The sequence below is a fragment of the Lissotriton helveticus genome, chromosome 7 (assembly GCF_964261635.1).
Source record: "Lissotriton helveticus chromosome 7, aLisHel1.1, whole genome shotgun sequence".
NCBI lineage: Eukaryota > Metazoa > Chordata > Amphibia > Caudata > Salamandridae > Lissotriton > Lissotriton helveticus.
In genome coordinates, this window is record NC_136068.1 from 1,201,109,894 (window position 1) to 1,201,135,024 (window position 25,131).

General features: G+C 45.1%; 1 protein-coding gene across 1 annotated transcript in view; it reads right to left on the reverse strand.

The window, feature by feature from the left end:
- Positions 1-19,763, reverse strand: part of SUZ12 (SUZ12 polycomb repressive complex 2 subunit) — a 979,834-nt gene extending 960,071 nt beyond the window's left edge. Inside the window, exon 1 of the mRNA XM_078654391.1 lies at positions 19,188-19,763. Coding sequence (XP_078510517.1) covers positions 19,188-19,389 — 202 coding nt within the window. The 5' untranslated portion in view covers positions 19,390-19,763. The remainder of the gene's footprint in view (positions 1-19,187) is intronic.
- Between the last annotated feature and the right edge of the window lie 5,368 nt (positions 19,764-25,131).

Below are 25,131 nucleotides of genomic sequence, written 5' to 3' on the forward strand. Positions count from 1 at the left end.
CAAAATATTTGTGAACTGCATTTTAGCATGAGCAAATGTGCATGTGTAGATTTGCTCATGTGAAAACCTGGATGTTTGAAAGTTCATTTTCCCTCCAACTACTTTTTTCCCAACTCTGAAAGAAGGTTTATGTATGCCACTCTCAGGAGTAAATTTCCAACATTTCTCAGTATGGGAAAGATTAGAGAAGATTTGTTGAAAACCCTAAAACATGCAAGTTAGTAGGTTTGCACAGACTCAATAGGGCATTCCAATCCTGGAACTACTGCTTCCCACCATCTTCAGTCCCAGTATGTGGAGCTGAGGAAATGTAGCAACATAAAATGATTACTAGTATTCAAACACTACTATGGGATATGCCCTGGCATAATCAGAGAGGCTATATAAGAGCTCTTATATAATGAGATTGCTGCCCTAATTTGTGGGAGCACTACATGGCACCAAAGGGATAAGTGGATTTTGTTACAGGACAAGTAGATTTATGAAGCAACCTGCCCCATGGACAAGTAGATATCTTAATAAATTCCACACCCCTGCATTACCTATTACATTATCTATCAAAGTTTGTGGTAAATCAATGGCAGGAGATAATATACAGTTGGAAAAAAAAGCCATTAAATAAATACATATGCAAGCACATCGACCTAATAAAAACGGCTTTACTTAAATGAGATTGCCACACAGAGAATGGAAAAACAAGCGTTAACTCCTGTAAAATATGTGATCCATGATGACTATCGACAAAGAACAGGAACCCGAATATTATTTCCTAATATAATGCCCTGGTGATTAATACTCCCATAAAATGACATGGACCCGTTCAAGCAATAGTAGCAGAAGCTTTTCTTACAATTTGTATTATTGTTGCTTGAATAGATCTGCAGATTTAAGGCTCTTTACCCTGAAGTCATTTTTTTGGGAGTTAAAATAGGCTGTACTGAAAGATTTGATAGGGACATCTAAAACAAGTTAAAATGGTACAATCGTGAGGAACAACATATATTTTTAAGCGCCAGTTAACTCAAAGCGCTCTATCAAAAATAAGTCACAATAATGCATTTTTATGTTGTTTCTTCCGTTATATCAGTGACCTGCGATCTTTTGTCAACTATTTCTATATGTGGAGGAATACAGCATAAACAACGGTAGCGGTTAGCATGACCACATTAACACAGCAGGGAGCTATGAGTGCGCGTCTGTCCATCTGGAAATGGTCTGCACCGGAACAAAAAGGACTGTGTTGGTACGTACATTACTACTGTGTCCATTTCCTTATTTTTAAATTTGTAATAAATACACTCAAATGTCAGGAACCCAATGAGAACTCAGCAAGGATTTTTGTTTGGAGTGTGTGTCTCAGTTCAAACAAATTCACTGAGAATTAAATATAATGAAATAGTAGTTTCCGTTGCAAATTAAGCAATCACGACCAAGAATTTCTTAATAGTTAATGTCCGACTAAAGGAGTCGAGGGGCTAGCTTATGTAAAGTCTCAAGTCACAAGTGTATTGACAAAAAGGACATTTTCATATCAGTGGTCGTGCAAAAACATAGTACACGTTTGTGATTTCATAAATCGTATAGTTAGATGTATTCAAGTAGCTTTTAACCGCTTCGCTGCGGCCATAATTCTATTACAGGACCGGAGGCTTCAGATTATGCTTCTCTTATCTTTACTGCAAAACACAGCAGCCAATGAAAACACATATTTTCTTAAACAACTACATTGCCCATGATGAACACATATAAGCCACGCCTCCATAGTCCATAAGAGCCCTCTGCGTGGTCCCATCATCCTCTTTCTTTGCTGCTCACAGCAAGAGTTAAGTGCACCATTTCATGTTCCTCACTCTGCTTTGCATGTGGGTTGTAATTGCATAGTTTACTAGTGGCATTTTGATTATGTGGGTTATGATTGTTACCTTCAACAGATTCTGTTGCTCTGATTAGGAGCAAGCGCTTAGACTTCGCGCGGTGCCCGATCTCCGAGTATTGTGGACGACGCTAGCTGGACGCGTGTACATCAGGTCTTTGACCGGGCAGTTACGGCGGCCGTAGTCACACCGAGCCTTATCCCGGTTGTTGGCCTTCCCGTTCTCGCACTCCGAGCGCCGGCGTCTGGGCTCCCCTAATCGCCCGCCAGCACCGTAAGCGCCGGGTGGCTCTCGGCCGACGCGCGTTCCCCAATCGCGCGCATTTGGGCTCCATTTGGGCTTCTTTTTTGGGCGCATGTGGGCGGCGTGCCTCGGTGCGAATTCCAAGGCATTGCTCACACGCATTTTTCACCGGTTACTCCGCTCTGCCTCACATCGCCTTTGCAGGTTGTAAAATAGGGGCCTTGTGAGTGTGCACACGCTCGTTGTATTATATTATTGGCCCAGGTATCTGGCCTGATTGATTACAGTTTTGCTGAGGGTTTTTTTGGTACTTTAGTGATCTAGTGATTGTGGACAGTGTGCAAGTGGGCTGACCCCCCCCCCCCCCATTACCCTGCCGGTGGTTGAGCATATAGGTTTACAGTTTATTGGGACATTCCTTTCACCACCTTAGACATGGAAGATTGGGTTCGATACCCCAATGAAGAGGAGGAGGAAGTTTATGAGGAGCAGCAGAATGCTGTCATGGAGGACTCCCTGGTAGAGGCTCTGGACGCCTCCGTCCAATCCTCTGTAAGTAAGGCTATCGGGAGTACGGTTCCCCAGACCGTCCACCAGGCTCTAGCGGCGGCACTGCGGCCTATTAAGAAACAATTGGAAAGTTTTGCTAAGCGCCATGGGTATGGCAAAGAGCCGCAAAAGAGGAAGTCTGAAGCTTCGGCTTCTGGTAAGGGCACTGTTGCCGCAAAGCAATGGCCACATGCACAGGCACTGTCAACCCTGCCCAACACTGGAGCAGATGACCATTCCTATTCGGGGGCCAAGGTCAAGGCTAAACAAAGGGTACACACGGATACTGACACCACCACGACGGGCACGGACACTGATACTTCCGAGGAGCCTCCTCCTCCGAAGAAAGCAAAGGCTTCGCTACCATCGACCTCTGAACTACCGAACACCCCTTTCACGTTCGACCTGACAGATATCATGCACCCTCGGTTGTCGGATTGGACCCCTCCTCTTGCGGTCTCTCATTATTTACATGAAAATCTGAGGAAAGGGTTTTCCAGGGAAGTGCGCAGTCGTCTGCGCTCGGAATATCCATGTCCGGAGCTTCCCGACAAGGTGGGTGAGACGCCAGAGATAGACGCGAGTCTTCTGACCTTCTTAAAGAAATTCTCCAAAGACCCCAAACGAGGCATTGACCGCGCATGGCACGGCTGTCAAGATAAGATGCTGGACGTTGTGGGCCCTTTGGCCAAAATCTTAGAAATGGCGCTGGCGGCCAAGGAGAGCACTACTCCAATCGACCCGGACATCTTAGCAGGCTGGACCCAGCGGGCCATATGCCTTATCGGTAATGGCTAGGTATCACATCAATATCTTGGCTCCTTGAGATAAAGATCGAAAGTAGGTATATCCGTGCGAGGGAATACCTGGCTGGTTTAGAGGGTACATATCCTGTTCTCTGAACCCATAACACACCGAAATAAATACCTTTTTTGGATTGTCGCATAGGACTTTAAAAAAAATAAGGACATGTAGGACTGAAACCTTAAGCATTGATACTCTGTACATTTGCCAGCAAGTATGTTGTGCACCATGCAAAGTGTCTTAAAACGATACCAGTTCACCTGTAACCTACAAAGGATGTACAACTGTCATTTAAGAGGTGCACTGAGGTAAAATGTGTAACAGAATAATTAACATATTAGGTGGCAAGTGCATTATGCAAAATCTTATCATACCAGGCAATATATTTAGGCATATCAAGCAAGATTGCATTCCTATAATCCAAACGGTACGGGTTAAATAAACATCAAAGAACTCTACAAAATTAGCATATTTCTTTTTAAATGAGGTCCTGTGATTTTATTTTCAAAAAGGTGCCATTCGTTCAAACTCACAACACTAGCCAAAGTTACATATTTACAAAAACTAAAAGAGCCTGCTAAAGCTAACTGAACTAGAGATCTGTGTCAGAAGATGTGTCAGTGTTACAAAAATGTGTAGTCCCGCCCTATGGTTCACAAAGGTCGCGGAGGGGTTGTAGTTGCCAGAAATCTATAGGTAAAATAAATATCATCTTGCATCTGTAAAAGAGTTCACAATGTAAAACCTGACTCTCTAGCTAATAAAATGGAGTATTCCAAGGTTGACATGGGGAATTGTTGTAGGCTATTAACTCTGAAATGAGCAACACGCAAAATAATATACAATGAGTGTGTTCAACTAATGCTTTTCTTTCAAAATAATTTTTTTTCATGCATAACTAAAAACTACAAAGTGACAAATATTTACAAGATTTTAGGTCGAATTAAAAATTGGAACCCCAACTATAGAGCCCTTTCAGATTAAGCAGGGTTCAAATTATGTAGCCTAAAGAAACATCACTGAGGTTCAACTAACCCTGAAAGTGACACCTGCGTACAATATATAAGGGGTACCATGTGAGAATCGAAATTTGCCTAGCTTATGTAACGGTAAGTTTCAATTCTATTAAGGACACGGAGGCGAGGATTATGCTATATTCTTCCTTCGCTTTATTAGAATATTGCACACAGCAGCTCAGGAAACCAAATGTACAACCATGCTCAAAGGAACAAAGAGCATCAAAACACTTGTACAAACTGAAAGAAAACTACAAGTCCCATGAACAGTCCTGGTGTCATCAAACGTAGTCCTTCCACTATGTCCACTACCAGGATAGAAAGCCAGTCCTTCCGTCGACTTCCTCCTCTTTCTTCGCGCAGATCACACCTCTCACTCACTGGTCCTGTTTGACGCCATCGTTTCCTAGCAGAAAAACAACAGCGTAAACCAGGTGCCATAACATGCGAACAGAGGAGCATCGTAAGACTGGCACAACAGAACTACAATGTAGAACAGTCCAAAAACGCTTTACTTACTGTCATACGGGTGGGTCCCGACTATGGAGGGTTAGCTGGGTGGGATAATCCTCGCCTCCGTGTCCTTAATAGAATTGAAACTTACCGTTACATAAGCTAGGCAAATTTCGATTCTATGTCAGGACCGGAGGCTTCAGATTATGCTAGTTCAAAGCTTACTCACCACCAACTGGGCAAGGTCCACTACTGGTTTGAAATAGAACCTCTTAAACGTGGAATCCGAGGACCAATCTGCTGCCCGCATGAGATCCTCCAAACGAGCTCCCACTGAGAAAGCCTTCGAGGCCATGGCCCCCCTGGCCGAGTGAGCCCCAAAAAGTTTCGTATCAATGCCTGCTTCTTGCATGACCCAACGCACCCACCTTGCAATAGTGGGGGAGGAGACTGCTTTGTGTGGTTTACGCAAGGCAATCAGTAACTGTCGCTCGCCCGCCGGGCGAAAGTCTAAGGTAATGTCCTCATAAGCTTTCAAGCAATGCACAACACATAACTTCGGGGTGTCCACAAAAGCCGGGTACGAAATAGATCGAGTTGCGGTTTTCGTGCGACGCCCCACCGTGAAGGTAACTCCATCCGGAGAAAACACACGCGCGGAAACATCCAATGCGCGCACATCCGAAACTCGCCTGCAAGATACCAGGCACAGAAGCATGGCCAATTTCGCCGAAATCTCTTTCAATGACAAGTAACGATTAGCCGGCCAGGACAAAAACAAATTCAAGACCACGTTGACATCCCAAAGGACCGAATACCTGGGTTCCGGAGGCAATGTCAGGCGAATACCCCGTAAGAGTCTACAAACAAAGGGGTGCTCCCCCAACGGGGAATTCTCCACTGGCTGGTGACCCGCAGAAATCGCGGAACGCATAGCGTTGATCGTCCTATAAGCCAGACCTTTCGTCGCCAATTCAGCTAGGAAATTTAAAACGGGAACGAGGCCCGCGACCAGGGGATCCAGGTCCCTTCGAAGACACCAACGCATCCATCGAAGCCAAGCGGATTTGTATCGCTTCGTCGTGCTGTCCGCCCAGGCTTTTGACAGGAGGCCCTGAGCCGATCCCGAAAGGCCTGGGAGCGACCAACGGCCCCGGAAAGTTTCCACGCCATGAGGCGGAGCGAACTCCGAGTGATGAGAGGATGCGGTTCCTGACTCGGATTCAGCAGGAGGTGAGGAAACTGGGGGAGTAGGATTGGAAAATCCCAAGAAAGTTCCAGAAGAACCGGAAACCATACTTGCGACCTCCAAAGTGGCGTGATCAACACCAAGTCCGCCCCCTGGCGGCGCAGCTGCGCTGCCGCCCGGACCACCATCGAAAAAGGGGGGAAGGCATAAGGCCGGTCCCGGCTCCAATCTTGCAGGAAGGCATCCGTGGCCTCCGCTAGAGGGTCTGGTCTCCAACTGTAAAACCGTGGTAGTTGGTGATCCAGGCGGGACGCAAACAGGTCCACCGTAAACGGACCCCACAGGTCGGCGAGCCACTGAAACACACGGGGATCTAGCATCCACTGGCTGGAATCCCGCAAGTGTCGGGAATGCCAATCCGCCACCTGATTGACCCGGCCCGGTAAGTATTCCGCCGTCACTGAAACGTGTCGGGAGAGACAATAGTCCCAAAAGGACTTGGCCAAGTCCGCCAGAGCTCGAGAGCGCGGACCTCCCAGATGGTTCACGTAGCGTACCGCCGAGACGTTGTCCATTTTCAACAGGACACAGGCTGTCGCTGAGTCCTTGGTCCAGCAACGGACCGCAAAGGACCCCGCTAGGAGCTCCAGACAGTTGATATGCAACTGTTGTTCGTCGGAAGACCAGGCGCCGCCGGTGGAGAAATCTCCGCATCGGGCGCCCCAGCCCGATCGGCTGGCGTCGGATTCGATGACCAAATCCGGGACCGATCCGAAGATCGCACGCCCATTCCACGCCTCCATGTGCTTGAGCCACCAAGACATCTCCTCTTTCACTTCCTCCGTAAGGGGCACCATCTGGTCGTAGGACATACCCCGTCTCAGATGGTGGGCCTTGAGGCGTTGAAGCGCCCTGTAGTGCAACGGCCCCGGGAAGATTGCCTGGATGGAAGACGACAGGAGGCCCACCACCCTGGCAATGTGACGCAACGACGTCCGATCTCTTGCGATCGTCTGTCGAAGCAAATGTCTGATCTTGGCGATTTTCCGTGAGGGAAGACTGAGCGTAGCTCCGATTGAGTCTATCACGAAGCCTAGAAAGGTAAGTTTCTGAGAGGGAACCAAAGCAGACTTGGGACCGTTGATCACGAACCCCAATCGCTGTAGTAGGGAGACGGTCTGCTGAAGCTGACCAGCCAGGACCACTGGACACTGGCCCATCAAAAGAAGGTCGTCTAAATACACCAACATCCGAATACCCTGACCTCGCAGGTACTCCACCACCGGGTGCAGCACTTTCGTGAAGCACCACGGAGCTGAGGAAAGTCCGAACGGAAGGGCGGTGAATTCGAACACCGCGCCCTTCCAACAGAACTGCAGAAAACGGCGGTGTGGAGGGTGGATAGGGATGACCAAGTAGGCATCCTTGAGATCTAACCGAACCATCCAATCCAGAGGGAGAAGCACGTCCCGAAGGAGGTGTATTCCCTCCATCTTGAAATGCCGGTAGACCAACCACCCATTGAACTCCTTGAGGTTGATCACCGGGCGTTTGCCGCCATCCGTCTTGTCCACCAGGAACACATTGCTGATGAAACCAGCGGGGTGGCGCGTTGATCGACAGATGGCTCCCTTGCGGAGCAAGTCCTGAACCTCCCCGTCGATCAAAAGCGCGTCGGGTTCCGAAAAGACAATCGGCCGAGGCAAAACCTCTTGAAAAGGTTGATCGTAGAATTCTATGTGAAAACCACAAACGGTTTGTAAGACCCATGCGTCGGCAGTGAGCGATGCCCACTCCTCGTAAAAGGCTGCCAGCCTCCCCCCTATGGGAACCTGGTCCAGAAAAAGGACACTTACCATTGGTATTGTTGGGTCCAGGGTTCTTGCGGAAGCCTCTGCCGCCAAAGCGCTGCCCTCGTGTGGGATAGAAATTGTTGAAGTTGGCAGAGGTCTGGTACTGTCCTCTGCCGGAGCCTTGACCCCTGTTATTGGCATTCTGCCCTCGGCCGGGCGCGCGGCCCCTTCCGCGACCGGCCCCTCCAGAAAAACGCTGGTGAAAGACGCGTTTGATAGTGGACTGCGCCTTGTCCAACGAGGTAAAGGTAGAAACAAATTTACCTAATTCCCTGATAAAGGGCTCCCCAAAAAGACCACCCTGGGCTACCACACCTGCTTCAGACGAAGCCAAGTCCCCCAACTTGGGATCCAATTTGATGAGGAGGGAACGTCTACGTTCCGTGGAAAGGGCGCAGTTAGCGTTTCCAAGGAAAATTATCACCCTCTGGGCCCAGTTAGACAAGACCTCAGGGGAAATGACGGTACCATTGGCTTTCGCCTCCTCCGCCATGTCCAGAATTTTCGTGGCGGGCCCGACCGCGTCAAGGAGCTTATCCTGGCATGACCGCCAGGAGCGGTCAATGCCTTTGCGCGGGTCCTTCATAAACTTGGCCAAGAAAGTGGCCATTTTCGCATCTAACTCTGGGGTCAGGGCTACCTTACCCTCTAGAGAGGGCCTCGGACATTCACCCCGCAGGCAACCCCTAGCCTCATTCTCCAAGGGCTTGCGCAGGCGACCCGCTACAAACTTAGCCACGGTCTCACCCGGTGTCCAAGCCGCAGACCTCGGATGCACTAACTCATCCGGGTCCAACATGCCCGAACCATCCCGTGGTACGACCACAGCCGAGCCCGAGGGGCGCCAGGAGCGCACAGATTCGCCCTCGTCGTCCGTATCGGGGGAGGACAGCACTGGAGACGGGGGAGCAGTCCCCACGTCCAAGGAAGGGTCGGAGCCCGCTAGCGGCACAGGGGAGGCAGTAGACGCGTTAGCCAGGAAGGCGTCCCTAAGGCGTTCGAACGCATCCTTGTCCACCCCCTGTGCCCCCAACGGAGCACTTTCCCTACGTGGCAACTTAGGGGCCGGCGGGCCCTCACCCGAGGGACCCGGGAGGGCAGGCGAACTCTGCAAATGGGCGGACGCCAACTTCTGGCACTCCTCAACAATACGTGCTGACAGGCGGTCCTCCATGGGCCCCACTATTTCAGTCACGCAGCGGTAAATCGAATTGTCAACCGCTTGGTAAAATTCATCATCCTGAAAGGAGGGGTTAGAGTCCTCAAAATAATTATTTTCCTCCATTCTAGCCATGTAAACCCAACAAGGGAGAGTGAAGAACTGCCTACCCCACGGGGTGTCTGAGGGCAGAATATGGGCAGTCCTCTAGGGCTGCAATGCAGTTATGGGCCAAGCACCTGGCAATAGGGGGCTGCACTGTGACCCCCCAACGCGCAGACCCTCACTTTGGACAGGGTCTAAGCCACCCCCACAGCGCGTTTACCACACAAAGTCAAATGCAGTGCATAACAAGCCTTCCGGCGTTTAACGCGGTCCAGGCCGCTGTACAGACCCTTAACAGGGCGTCTTATGTGGAAATAGGGACAGAAATACCGACCCGGATCTACCGGGCGTGAAGGGGTGGCGAGGGCAAGGCTCCGGCGCTGACTGACTCCTCCGCGCGTCTCCCAGAGTGAGGAGAGCGCCGAGGAGCCAGCGAGACGTTTGGGCGCCCTCTAGCGGGCGTCTACCGCACCGCAACAACACTGGGACAAATGACCGCGAAAGGAGCGGAGAAACGCTCCCGCGGTCGGGGCTCTGCAAGGCAAGACGCCGCGACGAGCCCCCAACGAGCGCTGACACAACGCGCAGTGAAATCCTGAAACAGACATGCAATTGCCACAGAAAAACAGAAGAGCACTTAACTGGCTGCGTGAGCAGCGAAGAAAGAGGAGGAAGTCGACGGAAGGACTGGCTTTCTATCCTGGTAGTGGACATAGTGGAAGGACTACGTTTGATGACACCAGGACTGTTCATGGGACTTGTAGTTTTCTTTCAGTTTGTACAAGTGTTTTGATGCTCTTTGTTCCTTTGAGCATGGTTGTACATTTGGTTTCCTGAGCTGCTGTGTGCAATATTCTAATAAAGCGAAGGAAGAATATAGCATAATCTGAAGCCTCCGGTCCTGACATAGAATTTATGCACCAGCAGGATCTAATCATAAAAATCAGCGATGGTCCTGTATAGGACTAATGGAAATCAAAAGCCTTAAATAAATCAACAGATTTTAGTAATTCACAATATAAAATGAGTCCTATTGAAAATGTGACATTTAAAAAATACAGTAGGTAAATCTGTTCAATTTAAACATGAACAGAAATATGATCCTGTGTTTTGTCCCATCTACCAGATGTAAAGTATACACGGACATGATCATCGTCAAGTCATCCTCGATAAACCAAACATTTACAAAAGCCACATCCTCAAAGGTATTTCTGTACTAAAACTTCTTCCGAAAGAAACTCTCATACAATCACTTATGGCACTAAATTCTGTAAAAGACAGGATACAATTCACGTGGGAAATCAACCACAAAACAATAACGTTCTTGGATGTAAGGGTAACCATCACTGAAAATGGCATTGAAACAGATCTATTTCAAAAGCCCACAGATAGAAACAACACTCTCCTATACACCAGTTTTCACCAAGGTTCGCTAAAACAGCACTTACCAACATCTCAGATGCTACGCATAAAAAGGATTGTCTCAAACCAATCAAAGGTCGAAGAACGTTTGGATGAAATGGGCAGACGATTTCAAGAAAGAGGTTATCCTGAGGATACAATACACAAGGCAAAAACCAGAGCCCTAACAGCCACCAGAGAAGAAGTTCTCAAAAGAACCCCTAAAAAACAGGGAGACAGATTAGTCCTGGTATCTAAATTTTCTACCCAGAGTGTAGCTTATAAGAGAATCATTTTGAAACACTGGCCAATTCTAGCAGCTGAAGTTGATTTTGGAACTACCTTCAAGGAATCTCCCATTTTCGCATATACACGCTATGCGAATATTAGAGAGATATTGAACAAACCCCAACCCGCCACCAAAAAGAAGTACAAAGGCACCCAACCGTGCATGAACTGCGGGAACTGCATTATTAAAGGCACCTCCATAAATCACCCCATGAAGGCACACGAAATCAATTTGAAAGTCACCGCAACATGCGACACTCAGAACGTCATATACCTGATTAAATGCCCATGTGGCATGATATACATTGGCAAAACGGAAAGGAAAATCAAGACTCGTATTAACGAGCACAAATCCAATATCAGAACACAGAATCAGAAATCCAATGTGGCAGTACATTTCACTGAATCTCGACACAACGTCTCTCAACTAAAATTCCTGATACTGGAGATTGTAGAAAAAGTTGAAGGAAAAGATAACAATAAGGAACTCCTAAGAAGAGAGATGGCATGGATTTTTAAACTACAGTCCATGAAGCCAATGGGACTGAATGATCGTTTGGAATTTGCATGTTACCTGTAAAATCACCAATAGGGTGGTTGTCATCTGCAGACATTTCTATAGTGCTACTGTTTAGTTTTTAGTTTTTAGGTTGCATACAGTTCGTGCGCATCGCATTTGACGTTATTTTATTTTATTCAATATCATTTGCGTTATGTATATGTTTTCATTAATTTATAGCCCACTACGTGATCACCATCTCCGGTTCGTTCACACCTCCCCCCGTTAGCCACCTGGCATAACACTCACATAAGATGGCCGCCGCCAGTGTCCTTTCTCTATTTCTATCCCCCTAAACCACGTAATCCCTCACTTCCTGGTTCCCCGGGAGCGCAGAAGACCATCACAGACGCCGTTCGAAATCGTTACACACCTTATATTCAAGTAAGTGCTGAAATGCGCATCCGCATAACGAAGCTTGATAGGCATGGTAGGCGCAATCCTCCAACGTACTTGGTTTACCGAGTGTAACACTCGGTTACTATTTTTTCGCCCACAGGCACCAAGCATTACAGGACACACGTGAGTCCTCAACATGAAGTGTTCTGACCGCGTTTAAGCACATTAATTACACCTCCGAGCACTCAGTCTTATTAAACGTTGAGTCCAACACCTTTATGTCGACACTCAGAGCACGATGTAACTCACATATCTGAACGTTTAACACACTTTCACGATGAGTCGATCACTTTTCCCCACCAACCCTCCCCGCATGATACGTTATTCACAGCATCTCGCACATTCCCTGAGCCATATCCTCCTTTATGTTGTTCACAGGAGCTCCCCGATGAAGGGTTTGGCACCCGAAATGCATTGGAGCCACCTTAAGAAATGTGTAATCAATTGAATGGATTTAATTAACGCATACTGAAAAGTACTAAGAAGTCAATGACATGAATGTGAATAAACTTTAAAAAGTTAACCTTCACGGAAGCTTGTTTTTTCAAGCACCAAAAGGTGTGCACAAAGTACAGGGATGTCATCAAATTGCATGGTGACACATCCAAGAGATACATTAAAATGCGGCAACATGTTGCCATGTAGAAAGATCTTTTGCAGAAGTTCACTGGTCACCTTTCAATTGCCCTTTGTTGCATTCGAGTGTTAAAACGGTTATGAAGGAGGTGAAATCTGTGGCAAGGCAATTTTAACACGTGAAAAAGACAAAAAGTGCTGCATTACACTGCGGCATAATTTGAATCCTCGCTATTAGTCCAGTGGATCTGATTAGAAGCAATAGATTCATTTTTAGGCTGACTAATCTGCTGAAATCCATGTGAGAAACTATAGGTCTCAGATTTTAACAGTGCACAATAATCCACCCCCCATAAAGGCCTACTGCCTTTATGGTACGCTTTCACAAATAATTCAGGCCTCCTCCCATCATGACTTATCATAATAAACTGATCAGATCTAAGGAATCTGACATAACTTTTAGATGAAATCAACCAGGCCTACAGCCCAGATCAGTGGATTGTTACCATAACCAAACCAGGGCTATTCTATTGAACATCATAATCACTCTTTTCAGCGGAAGCACACAAATTATGCCCAGTCAAATCCTTTAAAGAGGGACGTTAAAGCCCCTGTTTAAGCATTGTTTCTTCAAGCTCGTTCTGTTGATCAAATGAGTTAAACAGAAAGAAGCATTATCAAGCCAGAGCCAAAAAGTAGGCGAATCCTTCCAAGGACAGCTTATCACACCAGCTTAACACTGACCTCATTTCAAGAATATACAGCGCAGTTGTAATTTTTTAGGTCAATGAGCCTAGGCCTGATGCGCACACAAACCAAAGGATATTGTCCTTTTCTTTAAGTCACTGCAAGTCCCCCAACAACCATGAAACAATGCAGACATACCAAATAAGGCTCCCAAAAGGGAGAAAATCAATTTACCCGGTCCGTATTTGCACCTGTTATATTATTTACCCGAGGTGACCATGCTTTTTTTGCGCTGGCGATATTGATTATCACTGGTATTTTGCTCTGTCTCCATCAGTTTTAGTATAACTTATCCCACATTTTAAAGAAGTCTGATCAAAAAATGAAAATGTAGGTTTCCCCCACGGTCATGCTTTAGGTGATCGCTGTCAAATACCTATTGTCCATAAATTATTAAATTACATACAGGTGGTAGGCTTTGGTTCAGGCCCTTGATGTTAATTGGATGGTCTCCAAGTCTATATCAAGCCCCTAATTATTATTCAAATACGTTCCTCCCTTTTCATTTGGTTCCACCTGTAGGGCATTTTTTCTTCGCTGTTTATTGTTCGGAATGGATAACTTGGGCCCTTCCACTGCTTGCACGTTGGGAAACTACTTTTTTTACTGCATAGTAGTGAATGTAATATTCTTGCACTTTCCCTCGTATAATGCTTCCCATGTGCCATGTATTGCTCCCTGCAAAATGTGTCAGTTGCTTTCCCCACGCACATTTGCCTGCCTTATTCTTGCTTTGATTTATTTTTTCTCTTTATTTTCATATCTCATCCTTCCCCATCTCAAGCTTCTACACAACCACTTTACTCCCAAGTATTCTCGCCCTGAGTGGATTTCTCCCCCACAAGCTCATTCATTGCTTCTTCAAACGGGGTGTGTTGTTTTTTAAGTGCTTTAAACACATTTTAAAATTAGCTTCCGAGTTGCTCTGGTCTCAATTAGCACGCATGTATTTATTTGCTGATCCAGGATAGTTGTTTACTATCTAGGAATGTTAAAAATAAAAAATAAAAATGGTCAGACGTATTATGCCATTGTGCACGGTGACATGCAGGGATACGTCATCAAGCTAAGTTGTCATAGCATCTTAACACATGTGCATCACTGCTGCACCTGCTTCTCCCCCCCCCCCATTTTACCAATCAACAGTGTCAGCAAAAAGCATTGGCAAAGCCAATAGGCCTGCACTGGCAGTCACAAAGCGAGACCTAGCAGATTTGCCAATGGTTGTTTATTTACACCTATCTTAAATCAAGGGTTTTCAACTGTAAAGACAGAGAAAGGCAAGTTATCACATTAATCACTTTTTCCATCAACAGCATCATACAAGCACCAAAACATGTGCCAAATCTAAGGGAGTGTCACTTTAAAACTTGCTTTGTGAGCAAATAATTTTCACCAAGCCCACAGAAATGTTGGCCTGTTGTGCTGGACTGAATTTATGTTTCAGGCTAAAAGATTCTGTCAAAAACTTTCATGGTAGAACATTTTACTGTGACACTGTAGTCTCTAGATAAGGGTCTCTGAAGGAACGATCACAGAAAATGTTGCTTTTCTACCACACAGTACGGTACATGACCCTATTTTTTTTTAACTGGCCATACCATTCAAAGTGATAAATACAAAGTTGCCAAACTAGTCAACTTGTTTTGGTCCAAAAATATGTCAGCATCAAAAGCAAACAAACCCCACTTGGAAATAACTAGGAAGTGCGCTGTCCTAGAGTGCCACTAATGAGAGATTGGGGTTGCAGTACTTTCCAGGGGACAAAGTGAGTGTTTGTCAGTGAAAACGTACTCCTGCAAATGCTGACCGCATCATAGGAGGTAAAATCCTTTAAAAAGGTGCCACAAAGGGGAAGAGGAAGATGGGGGGGGCCGACATTGTTAATAGCAAAGTTTTTTTAATCCACACTAAAACTGCTGTTTGAACTTCACTTAAAAAAACACGTATTTCACAATGGAAAGACAATTAAACACCTGCAGACACATATTCTATATCTATACTTAACACACATCGCCAAAACGTAAACTCCAAATTTGGCATAAGGAACAAATGTAAGCGGAAAATCTATCACTCGCCTTTTTTTTGCTACACTTGTCAATTTTTAACACTTTACTATAGGACTCCCTCAAAACAATTTGAAGCCCTTCACATCTCACAAACAACTAGATCTGACCTCATCAACCAACATAAAATATTAACAGAACTGCTACTTAATTGGGGCATTACAAGAGGTATAAAAGAGCAATATAAGGGTTGATAAAATAAATTAACTACTCCCCTATAGGTCAACCGTGACCCCGGAAGTGTCAACTGTTACTTCACTAGGGAGTTTCTCAAAAGAAGCAACAGAGCCACCAGCGACCCAAACTCTTTTACAGACTATAGTAGCAGATCAAGTATAAATGTACATAAAAAAATGAATGTAAAATGACATTTTTAAACGTTCTGAAAATGTGAAGATATTTAACATTAGAAGCTAAATATTAAGTTGGTACGCTTAACGTAACGTGTGGGAGCAACTCAAGTAGAACAAACAATAGTATGAAAAACTGGTGACCTCAATTAAAATACTAGTATGTACCGGCAAAAAGAAAGCATACATTAGGATAAAAAGGCAAATCAAGATGCTAGAGCCTGTCAAAGTGCTTTGTCTTTTAGAAATGAAGACAAATTTTGAAACGCTCCAAACTTCCCATTGAAATTTCCACATTTGTAGGTCTTTAAATATTTCATAATATGTATTTCTTGGATGTAAGCTTGTTTCAGCAATTTTTTTTAGTTTCAAATCTTTGAAATTGCTTAGGTGGGGGTCCCCAATGTCCAGTAGTCATTCACTGGGAGGGCCCTTAAGTCATACGGGTAACAACCGGTGTTGTAGAGCTCATGAACGAACCTGAAAACATCCTGCAAAATCATAGGCACTGTACAGCGGTTTTTCCATCAAACTAAATGCAAGCTTGAGAAATGAATGAACACTAAGTCATACACATAATAACCATTCAATTCAATCAACACTGAAATGCAAAGATAGAACACACTAGTCACAACAATGCCCCTGGAATGGATAAAACCAGAAAAACATGGTTTAGTAACGGTCCAAAGCGTTATGACAACACAGGAATGGTAGATATATCCCATAGTAATAACAAAATTGGTAAAAGAGGAAAATCATAAATCATACAAATTATGTAAAAATATACTATGAGCCACTGAAAAACGTATTTTAACACCACAACCAGCAGATGGTGTACAGGTATTTCACAGAAATAACCTTTGATACAGAGCATGATTTCAACGGCAGAATGCACTGGTGGTGGATTCCGAACTATGGAAACGTTTAATTTAAACAACAAATTAAGGATCTCATTGGTTTGAAATATGACATACATACTCAGTGCAAGAGTAAAGCAGAGCATCTACCCTTTACAATGCTTCGGGTACTTTTTAATGTTATTGTGTAGCTTGCATATTTCTTATTCAACCAACAGCCAAATCTCTGCATCATTTGTGGTGTCCTTAGTATGAACTATCTATGAGCAGTAGAGATTTAAACCAAATTTTGCATAAAAGTTAGCATTCCTACTTATCAAAATACCAGTTTTTTGGTCCCCATGATTATTACTATAAAGAATTTTATAAAATAAAAATATAAACCATTGAGAATGCATCCGCTCTTGCAAATAAGTTAAGTGAACAAAGTCAAATACAGTACACAAATGTATTAAAAAGATGCCCTTTCCTTAACAACCAAAGCCGTCAGTTAGGATTCACAAATTAAAAAAAAGATCACGTTGCTATCATAGCCAAGAAAAGAGAATAAACATTCTTATGGGAAGCATTGGAAGAAAGTTACTTGCAGAATATGGCATCTTCTAATTCAGCTGAGGCTGTGTTCTATTGGCAATGGAACACTTTTTTGAGTGGGGATGATGACCTCAAAGTTACGTCACTGAAGTCATAGGAATTGTGAACAATTAAAGCATCACACTAAGAACAAATATAGCACACGAGCCACTGCCATTTAGCAGGAGTGGAATATGTGTGGTATGTAGACGGTGGTGAATTTTAGAGCACACTGTTGGGTCTATATCACTAAAGCGTGGTGTAGCGGAGCACTGTCATTTACAGTCAGCACATTTTCCATTGAAACGCACATTTTCTATTGAAATGCACACTAAATTTGCAACAACATACCGTTGTACTGACAGAACCACTTATCACAAACAATTGTGTGTAGAAATCAGTTTTCTGCAAATATTTACGATTTCCACATCACCATGTAGTGTCCTGATTTATTTTGATCCTGCTAAAATATGTGACCATCTCAGAAGTTGTTTTTTTTAAATGCTGCATTTGAGCTTTTTTAACTTGATGTATAATGTGCACAGGTATTTAAATGGGCTAAAAAAAAAACTGACAACCTACATCTTTCCCATTCACACTGTTTGTACTACTGAAATAGTCAGATAGTTCACTTTACAAAATCCTCTACCGTTGCAGTCAGAGAAACAAAAATAACACCAATCCCTATTTTAAAAGAATAAGCCGCAATTCGACAGAAGATATAGCAGACATTTGACATTTGTCTGGGAACACCCCGTAAATAAAACAAGATTACAAATAAAGGCCTCGTTATTGCTCATTCACCTTATGAACCCCAGGGTGGTTATTTAAGGGGTATTGTAGCATCCCTACTTCCAGCGCCTAAGAAGGCATTGGGATAACATGATGTGTAATAGAGAACCCCGTCAAAGTCGACCCTTACCGAAAAACACTTGACTCGACTTAGGGTGCACCTTCCTTTCTTCATTATGCGCAACTGCTTCTGCTTCCTTTTACCTCTAGACGTGTACATCAATATAACATGATTCTCGGTGACAGCAGGTGATGTGTGGCATAAGCTTAAACGGAAATGACAAGATTCTGCCATTTCTGCACCAGGCACTTTGAAGCTTCTGATGCGAGAAGTTATGGACTTAAGCACAACTTAAGAAGTAACATCATCAAGTGCTTATGGTGTGCTGCATGTAAACTGCAAAAATATCAACATTGTGGCACCTGTTTACCGCTCCAGACAAATATAGTATTGAAGAACGCAATATTACGGGAACTTAGATTTTTCCACCCAATAAAACAAAAATTAGCAATTTAAATAGTGGCAAGATTCAAGAGAGCCAAGGTATCCACCAACAATACGTGTGTCACCCACTATCTACTACTTTAAACAAACCGACATTCTAGCGTTAATCGCATCGTTGGCGGTGTACAGAGAAATGAAGACAGGATGCAACTGCATCGAAGGTTTCAGGTGATTTGTATCAATTGAAAATCATGCGAGTTGCGGAACACGTGCAACATCAGAGTAACATATGCATTTCAAAATTCTTCGAAGGGGTGTTTTGGCAACTTCTTTGACAAACACTGATTTAACAATTCAGATCAGTAATAGGACGAGCTGATCAATTACACATTTATACTAAGATCATGAAGCTCTATTCCCCCACTACCCACAAATATCAAACCTAGACCTTGATTGGTGATTACAATGTTTGCAAGTAGTATGTTTACGTGTACATTTGAAAACAGATTAAGCTTCTATGAAGAATAACTCACATATTTTACAGTATCACATTTGAAGTGGGCATACAGGTCTTTGCAGAGCATGGAGGTATGCAACACTCACGCCCAGGTGCCAATTCACGCCATAAAGGTAGTCAGTCATACATAGAGGTACGCATGACAAAGTTATCAGTGTACGAACATCATCCTTAATGTTGCATATGCTTATTTATGGACACAATCGTCACCAACATACACGCATCTAATAACACGCACACGTGCTCAAGAATCTATCCACGCCATATAAGAAGCCCTCAGGGCCCACTGCTGTTCACAGAGGAACCTGGGCCTGCGAGAGACCCCCTGGACTCAGATCCCGTTCAGGGCAAAATATTGCTCGGTGCACTCACTCTCGAAGGCCTGAAGGAAGAGCTCGTGGTCGGCTTGAAGCTGCTCCATCTTCGGCTTCTTTACCGGCAGCACCGTGGCAGAGGCAGCGACCGCGGGGGAGTACCCGGACCCACTGCCCGATTTACCGCCCGAGGAAGAACCGCCGCTAAAACCTCCAGAACCGGGACCCGAGCCGCTGCCGCCATGCTTATGAGGTGCCATCCGCCCCTCCGCCTCCGGAACCCGACCAGGGATGCCACCGAAATTTGCTAAATTTATTTTCCGTGCTTTTATTTAAAAAAAAATGTAAATATGCGGGATTAAAAAAAATCTTCGTAGGTGTACTTAAAAATAAAGAGGCGGGTGGTGTCAGGAGGGAGGAGGCCGCTCTTTGTCCAAGACTATATATACATAAAAATAATTTCTACATATAACAGAAACCCATAAATAGGGAATCAAAGGCGTTTACGCCCGGATCCATCAGGCAAAACTCCATGCGAGAACCCCCCCACTCTCGCTGGACAGACAACACACACCAGTCTCTTTCAGCCTCTCCCCTCCCGACCGCCCACCTTCGGCACGCACCGCCCCCTCGTGGTGACGCTAAGCAATCCAGCGAGAGAGCTGTCGGATGCTCTCAATCCATTGGCTAAAGACACCGCCACGCTGACGAGCCGCTTCTGGGAAGTTTGGTTGGTGTGATGCGCGCGCTCACCGATCGCGCTCCTTTCCCCTTCTTTGAACTGAATTCGCGGGAACCGGTATCTAGCGAGATGCATTCTGGGCATCCGTAAACCGAACATAGTTTCCCTTCATTTACGTCTCCTTCAGCAACAATCAGTAGTGCCCGGAGAGTGCACCGCCGTAATTGATTGGCGGTGCTTTTAATTTTCATCTAAGTCCAAGTTTACATTTGTCGGCTCCATGTTTGTGTTGCCCAGCAGTATCTTGCAAAGTATGTTTATTTGCGGAGTATTTCATTCTAGTTTAAAACAAATATTTTAAAGTAGTCACGAAGGATGGCGACAAACCCTAAAACTGTTCTCTGTTTTTTTGAAGTGGAAGGAATGATAAGTTATTGCAATTGCTCTGCAACGTAACATAGGAAAGTAAATACAATTACAGTGGGAGACAAAGGTACAACATTGCAAGTGTAGGCAGGCGACGAGCAGCTTAAATAGGTGTGACTTGATGCATATAATTGGTTGTTTCATTTATTGGGGGTTTTGAGTTAGAGACCCAACTGCTTATGAAGTATGTGTTTGACTGAGGATCATAAAACATTTAAGGGAAGAGCTGGGGAGGGCAGCTAAAGTCGAGGCAAGAGTTTTTCTTGACTTTCCAGGAAATGGAAGGCTGATTTACTTAATTTTGGAGGATCTGAAATTTCCCAGCTTTTGAAGCAAAAATGTTAAATTCTATTAAGGATAACAAGGTAAGAATTATGTAGAGCTTACCTTTAGTTCCTACTCCAACACTTTAAAATTTCAGCCATTAACCTAAAGACACACATTTCAAAACTTAATTTTCCAAAGTAGGCTTGTGGGCCTTAGCACATTGGCATAAAGAAGAGCACAGAGACCACTGTGCTTCTGGTAACTGGACTGTGGACACAAGCACCAAGTTCCCTTTTGTTAGCCAGGTCACCTGACTTGATGATGCAACTGAGAGAGCTTGGGCCCATTTAAACATTTATCCTCAACCAGATGGTCTTTCTCGCTGCGTTAGAGGGAGCATACAATCACAAATCCATATATAAACGGCCTTAGAACAGAATTCCGGGGGAGGAGCCAAGATGGCGATCGAAACGGTTGCATAAACGCTTGGCTCCGTGGGCCCTTCCTCCCCGCACGTATGTCCTGAAGATAATCCCTAGCAAGGTTTGCTGATCTAAGTTGCTGAAGGGAAGCAATCACTTACCGTCTGTTTCTGGGGCACCACCGTGCAGTAGATCCGAAAAACCGTCCCCGTCTGCTTGCCGGCATTGGGTGCCCTGCAGTGATCGTAGCGTTGGCGGCCCTGGTCGGGATGAGAAGCCGTTCAGTGGGAGCCTGAGAGCTGCGATCCGGGAGAGTTGGTATCAACCCACTCCCAATAGTGGGTTGTCCCGTGAACCCGAGATATTGCCGAGCCGGAGAGAGCCCATGTTGCCCGGTTTCCCTTGGGTGAGACGCCCGGCCATGTTGATAGTCCCGTCCGGGATCCAGCGGGTGGCTCCCGGCAAGCTGCGGGGAGCACGTCCTGCCTTTTGGTGACTCTCCTTTCTGCAGCAAGCGCCGACTGTCGAGATCCAGCCGTGTGGCCTGCTGACTCCAGTGGTCGGACGAGACTCTGAAGTGGAGGGGAAGAGGAGGAGAACGAGATGGCTGAAATGGCGGATGACGCCTCGGGGTGCACCCCTCCCAGGGACAGAGAATCTGCTGAACTTGAGACCCCCGGAGTTGGGCTATGTGGGGAAACGCTTACGCGTGGCCACGTATTGGCAGCGCTGACAACCCTGCGGACTGCCCTGCTCCGGGGAGCCCGGGACTTGGAAGGAAGGATCGCCGCCATTGCTGACACGCCATTTTGTAGCGGACTGGGTTGCTTTCGAGATGATGCCGATGCGTCTCCCTCTGCTGCAGTGTCATATTCCCCGGATGAGTTTCCAGTCTTGGAGGCGCGAATAGATTTGGTTTCTGAGCTTACTGTTGTTCCACCTGTTCCGCTAGTGGTTGTCTCACCGGGGCCTTTTTCTGTCCAGCGAGTGGAGAAGCTACATCGATCCATGGTACATGAGGCCCGGACTGTGCTGCGGTGTTTCCCACATCCTGTGCTTTCTGTTCCGTGCTTGGCGGACCTGTTTTTGGACTTGAGACTGTTGGTGGTCTGGGTATTGTTGCATTCCGACCTCCGCCATGCATCGCCAGTTGTCTCTCGGTGGCTACGACCATGTTGGGCGGCTGCGCTACCTGGTCTGATTGGAACGATTGGACCTTTTGCACCGAATTGTATCTCGTCTGCAGGACTGTTCAACATTGATACTACTGACAGAAGTGGCCAGGGGTGACCTCGTCTGGGATTTGGAGGGACTTCTTGCTGGTTAATGGTGATTCAAGGGCACGATTAGTGGGGCTGTAATTGATTGCGTTTTATGTGCTTGCTGATACGTATACTTCTATACTGCTTCTGTTTTAAACGATTTTAGTGTGCGGGGGTGGGAGGGAATGGGTAACCGAATCGCCGGCTCTTCTCCTCCAATTTTTTCTTCTTTTCTCTTTCTTTTCTATATTTTGGGTCTCTCATTTAGGGCGACAGGCACGCTGCTGGGGGGGGGTAGGCCGTAGCCTTTTGCAGGGTGGGGGGTTGGGGGACGGGTTTGTTTTCTGCTTCCTTTTTTTGTTTCTATGGCCCTTTGCCCTTTTCCTTCTTTGATGTCGTCGTCTTCATGTCTCCCATAGTACGTTCCCTTTCAGGGGTGGGGCTCGTATACCGTGCTTGGTACGTGACTATTGCATTTATCCTGACTTTGGTACTCTTCTCCTTTCCCATTCAATCTATGCTCATCATCGGAGTGATAATGTGTTTTAGCTGACTGTGTTGGGAGCGGGAATGACAATGCGATGTCGATTTTCGACTTAATTTTTGGTTATTTAAAAATGAACCGTTTCAAATCCTTGGTATCACGTATTATCTTGATTCTCTGCTATATCCTTTATGTGGCTTGGTTTTTAAGCGCCGGATTGCTGTGATACTTCTTACTTAATTTCTGCTCGATTTGATTAGCGGCCGGCCACACTGGTTGTAGGCCCGTGTTTGTAATTTCATGCTAACTGAAATAAAGGTTCTTTAAAAAAAAAATAAAAAAAAATAAACAGAATTCCTCCTCATTTAACCCACCAGGCAAACCCCCACTTTTGTGAAATATCTAAGTAACTTCACTGCTCTCAACTGCACACCACACATTATTGATTCCACACAATCACTGGGGGTTGTGCTAGATAAGAACCTTAACATGCAAGATCACATCAGAGCATCTATCAAAGGAGTGAACTACCAGCTGAGCATACTAAGAAAACTCAAACTCTACCTTCCCCAAGAGGACTTCAAATCATCGGTGCAAGCACTAGTTATCTCCAGACTTGAATACAGCAGTGCTACTCTATGCGGACTGCTGAAACTTAGTTTAGCCCTCATCAGAACATCTCTAAATGCTGCGACTAGACTCATCACTGGTTCCAAGAAAACCAACCACATCTCGCCGGATCAGAAATCGCTCAAATGGCTTCCATTTAAGGCTAGGATCCAGCTAAGAATATCCTGTATGACCCATAGTGCACTACTCTTCAATACCCCAATCTACCTGGCAAATAAGCTCGAACACTCTGGTAGCACCCGGCCCTCAAGGAGCACCAGCACACTGCTGCTTATGCCAAAGCTGTTTAAAAAACTGAAAACATACAACCATACATTCTCTGGCATTGCCCCGAGAATCTGGAACTCCCTACCCGTGGAAACAAGACTGATTCCCTCTACATTTGCCTTCAAAAGGGAAGTTAAAGCCCGACTAATGAACACAGTGCTGAGCTAGAAGCTTTTCTCCTCTTCCCTACGTTCTTGCCTAGCTGCCTAAGCTATTACCTAACATCTGCTATGGCCCATTGTCGCTCGCCATGATGTCATTAATGCTCCCAATGTATATTGCTTTACTTTTTAACTTTGTTCCAGATGTATATTTACTTATTTATTTAAAGTTTTGTATAGCGCGAACATTAGAGCGCTTTACACACAAGCTGAGGAAGACAAATGCTTTACTTTGTTCCTGCAGATATTTGTCTTTGTCTTCCTCAATCTGTGTGTAAAGCGCTCTGATACCCGCCAGGGTCATGTTCGCGCTATACAAAGCTTTAAATAAATAAATATATATACAGACGCACACACACACACTCTATCTCTCTCTCAGGTGAATATAATGTCAGCTTACGTATGAATCTCTAAAGATTAGTTTGCACGTGCATTTAGTCTCATTAGTTTCACAACAAATCATGTTATGGACTTAGGTTTCCTCTTTAGTACATCAAATGTCACTATTAGTCACATTTCCTAACACAATTTATAAATCGTATCTGGTATATGTGGAACATTTTAAATAAACAGTACTCCATCTTCTATTAGTAACATCAATCTCACTGAACATTTTTGAGTGCTGACTTACTCATGATTATAACCCACTCCTACAATATCTCAGTATGGCATCAAAATGATGCTGCTACAATCCCTCCTCTTATGGCATATCAAGCCATCACATAATCTCTTAATCTTATATCTTGATTTTATCAGATGAACCAAGGGCCTTGTTGTAGCAATTGCTTTTTGTTTCAACTCTTCCAAACGCTTTATTTCGTTATAGTACTCATTATGTTTCCTTTCCAACTTGATATCTTCCCTTCTTCGAGAAATTCCTTTCTTTGCCTTACATCTCCAGTACACCTTTACACTCACAATCAAAACTACTGCACGAAGTGCAATAAACACGAATGGTCTCAAAATGGGACCAACTATTTGTAATATCCAAAAATGAAATCTTGAACACATATATTATAAAAATAGGATTTAATCTTGAAGGAAAACAACACAGCACAACTGCTCTGGTGAGGAACTCCAGATACAACAACTTTAGAACTTGGAATGCTTATCATAACTAAGCAGCAAAACACACAAGATGATGGACGGAATGTTGCACAAAGGCAAAACATTCACCCCAGTCACAGATCCGGCTTTAATCCTTCGTTATTTCGCTCACCAAGCCACCCCAGTTCAGACATGGCCATATGCAAATTAGTCTTCACCCTGTGCCTCATGGGAACAGTCCAGACCGAACTGCCAAGACATGTCTTCCCTGGACCGGAATCATGCATCATAGGACCGGTTTCTGGCTATCAGCCGTCTTTAGCCAGGATAGCTTGACTCCAGTGGCGTATTGAG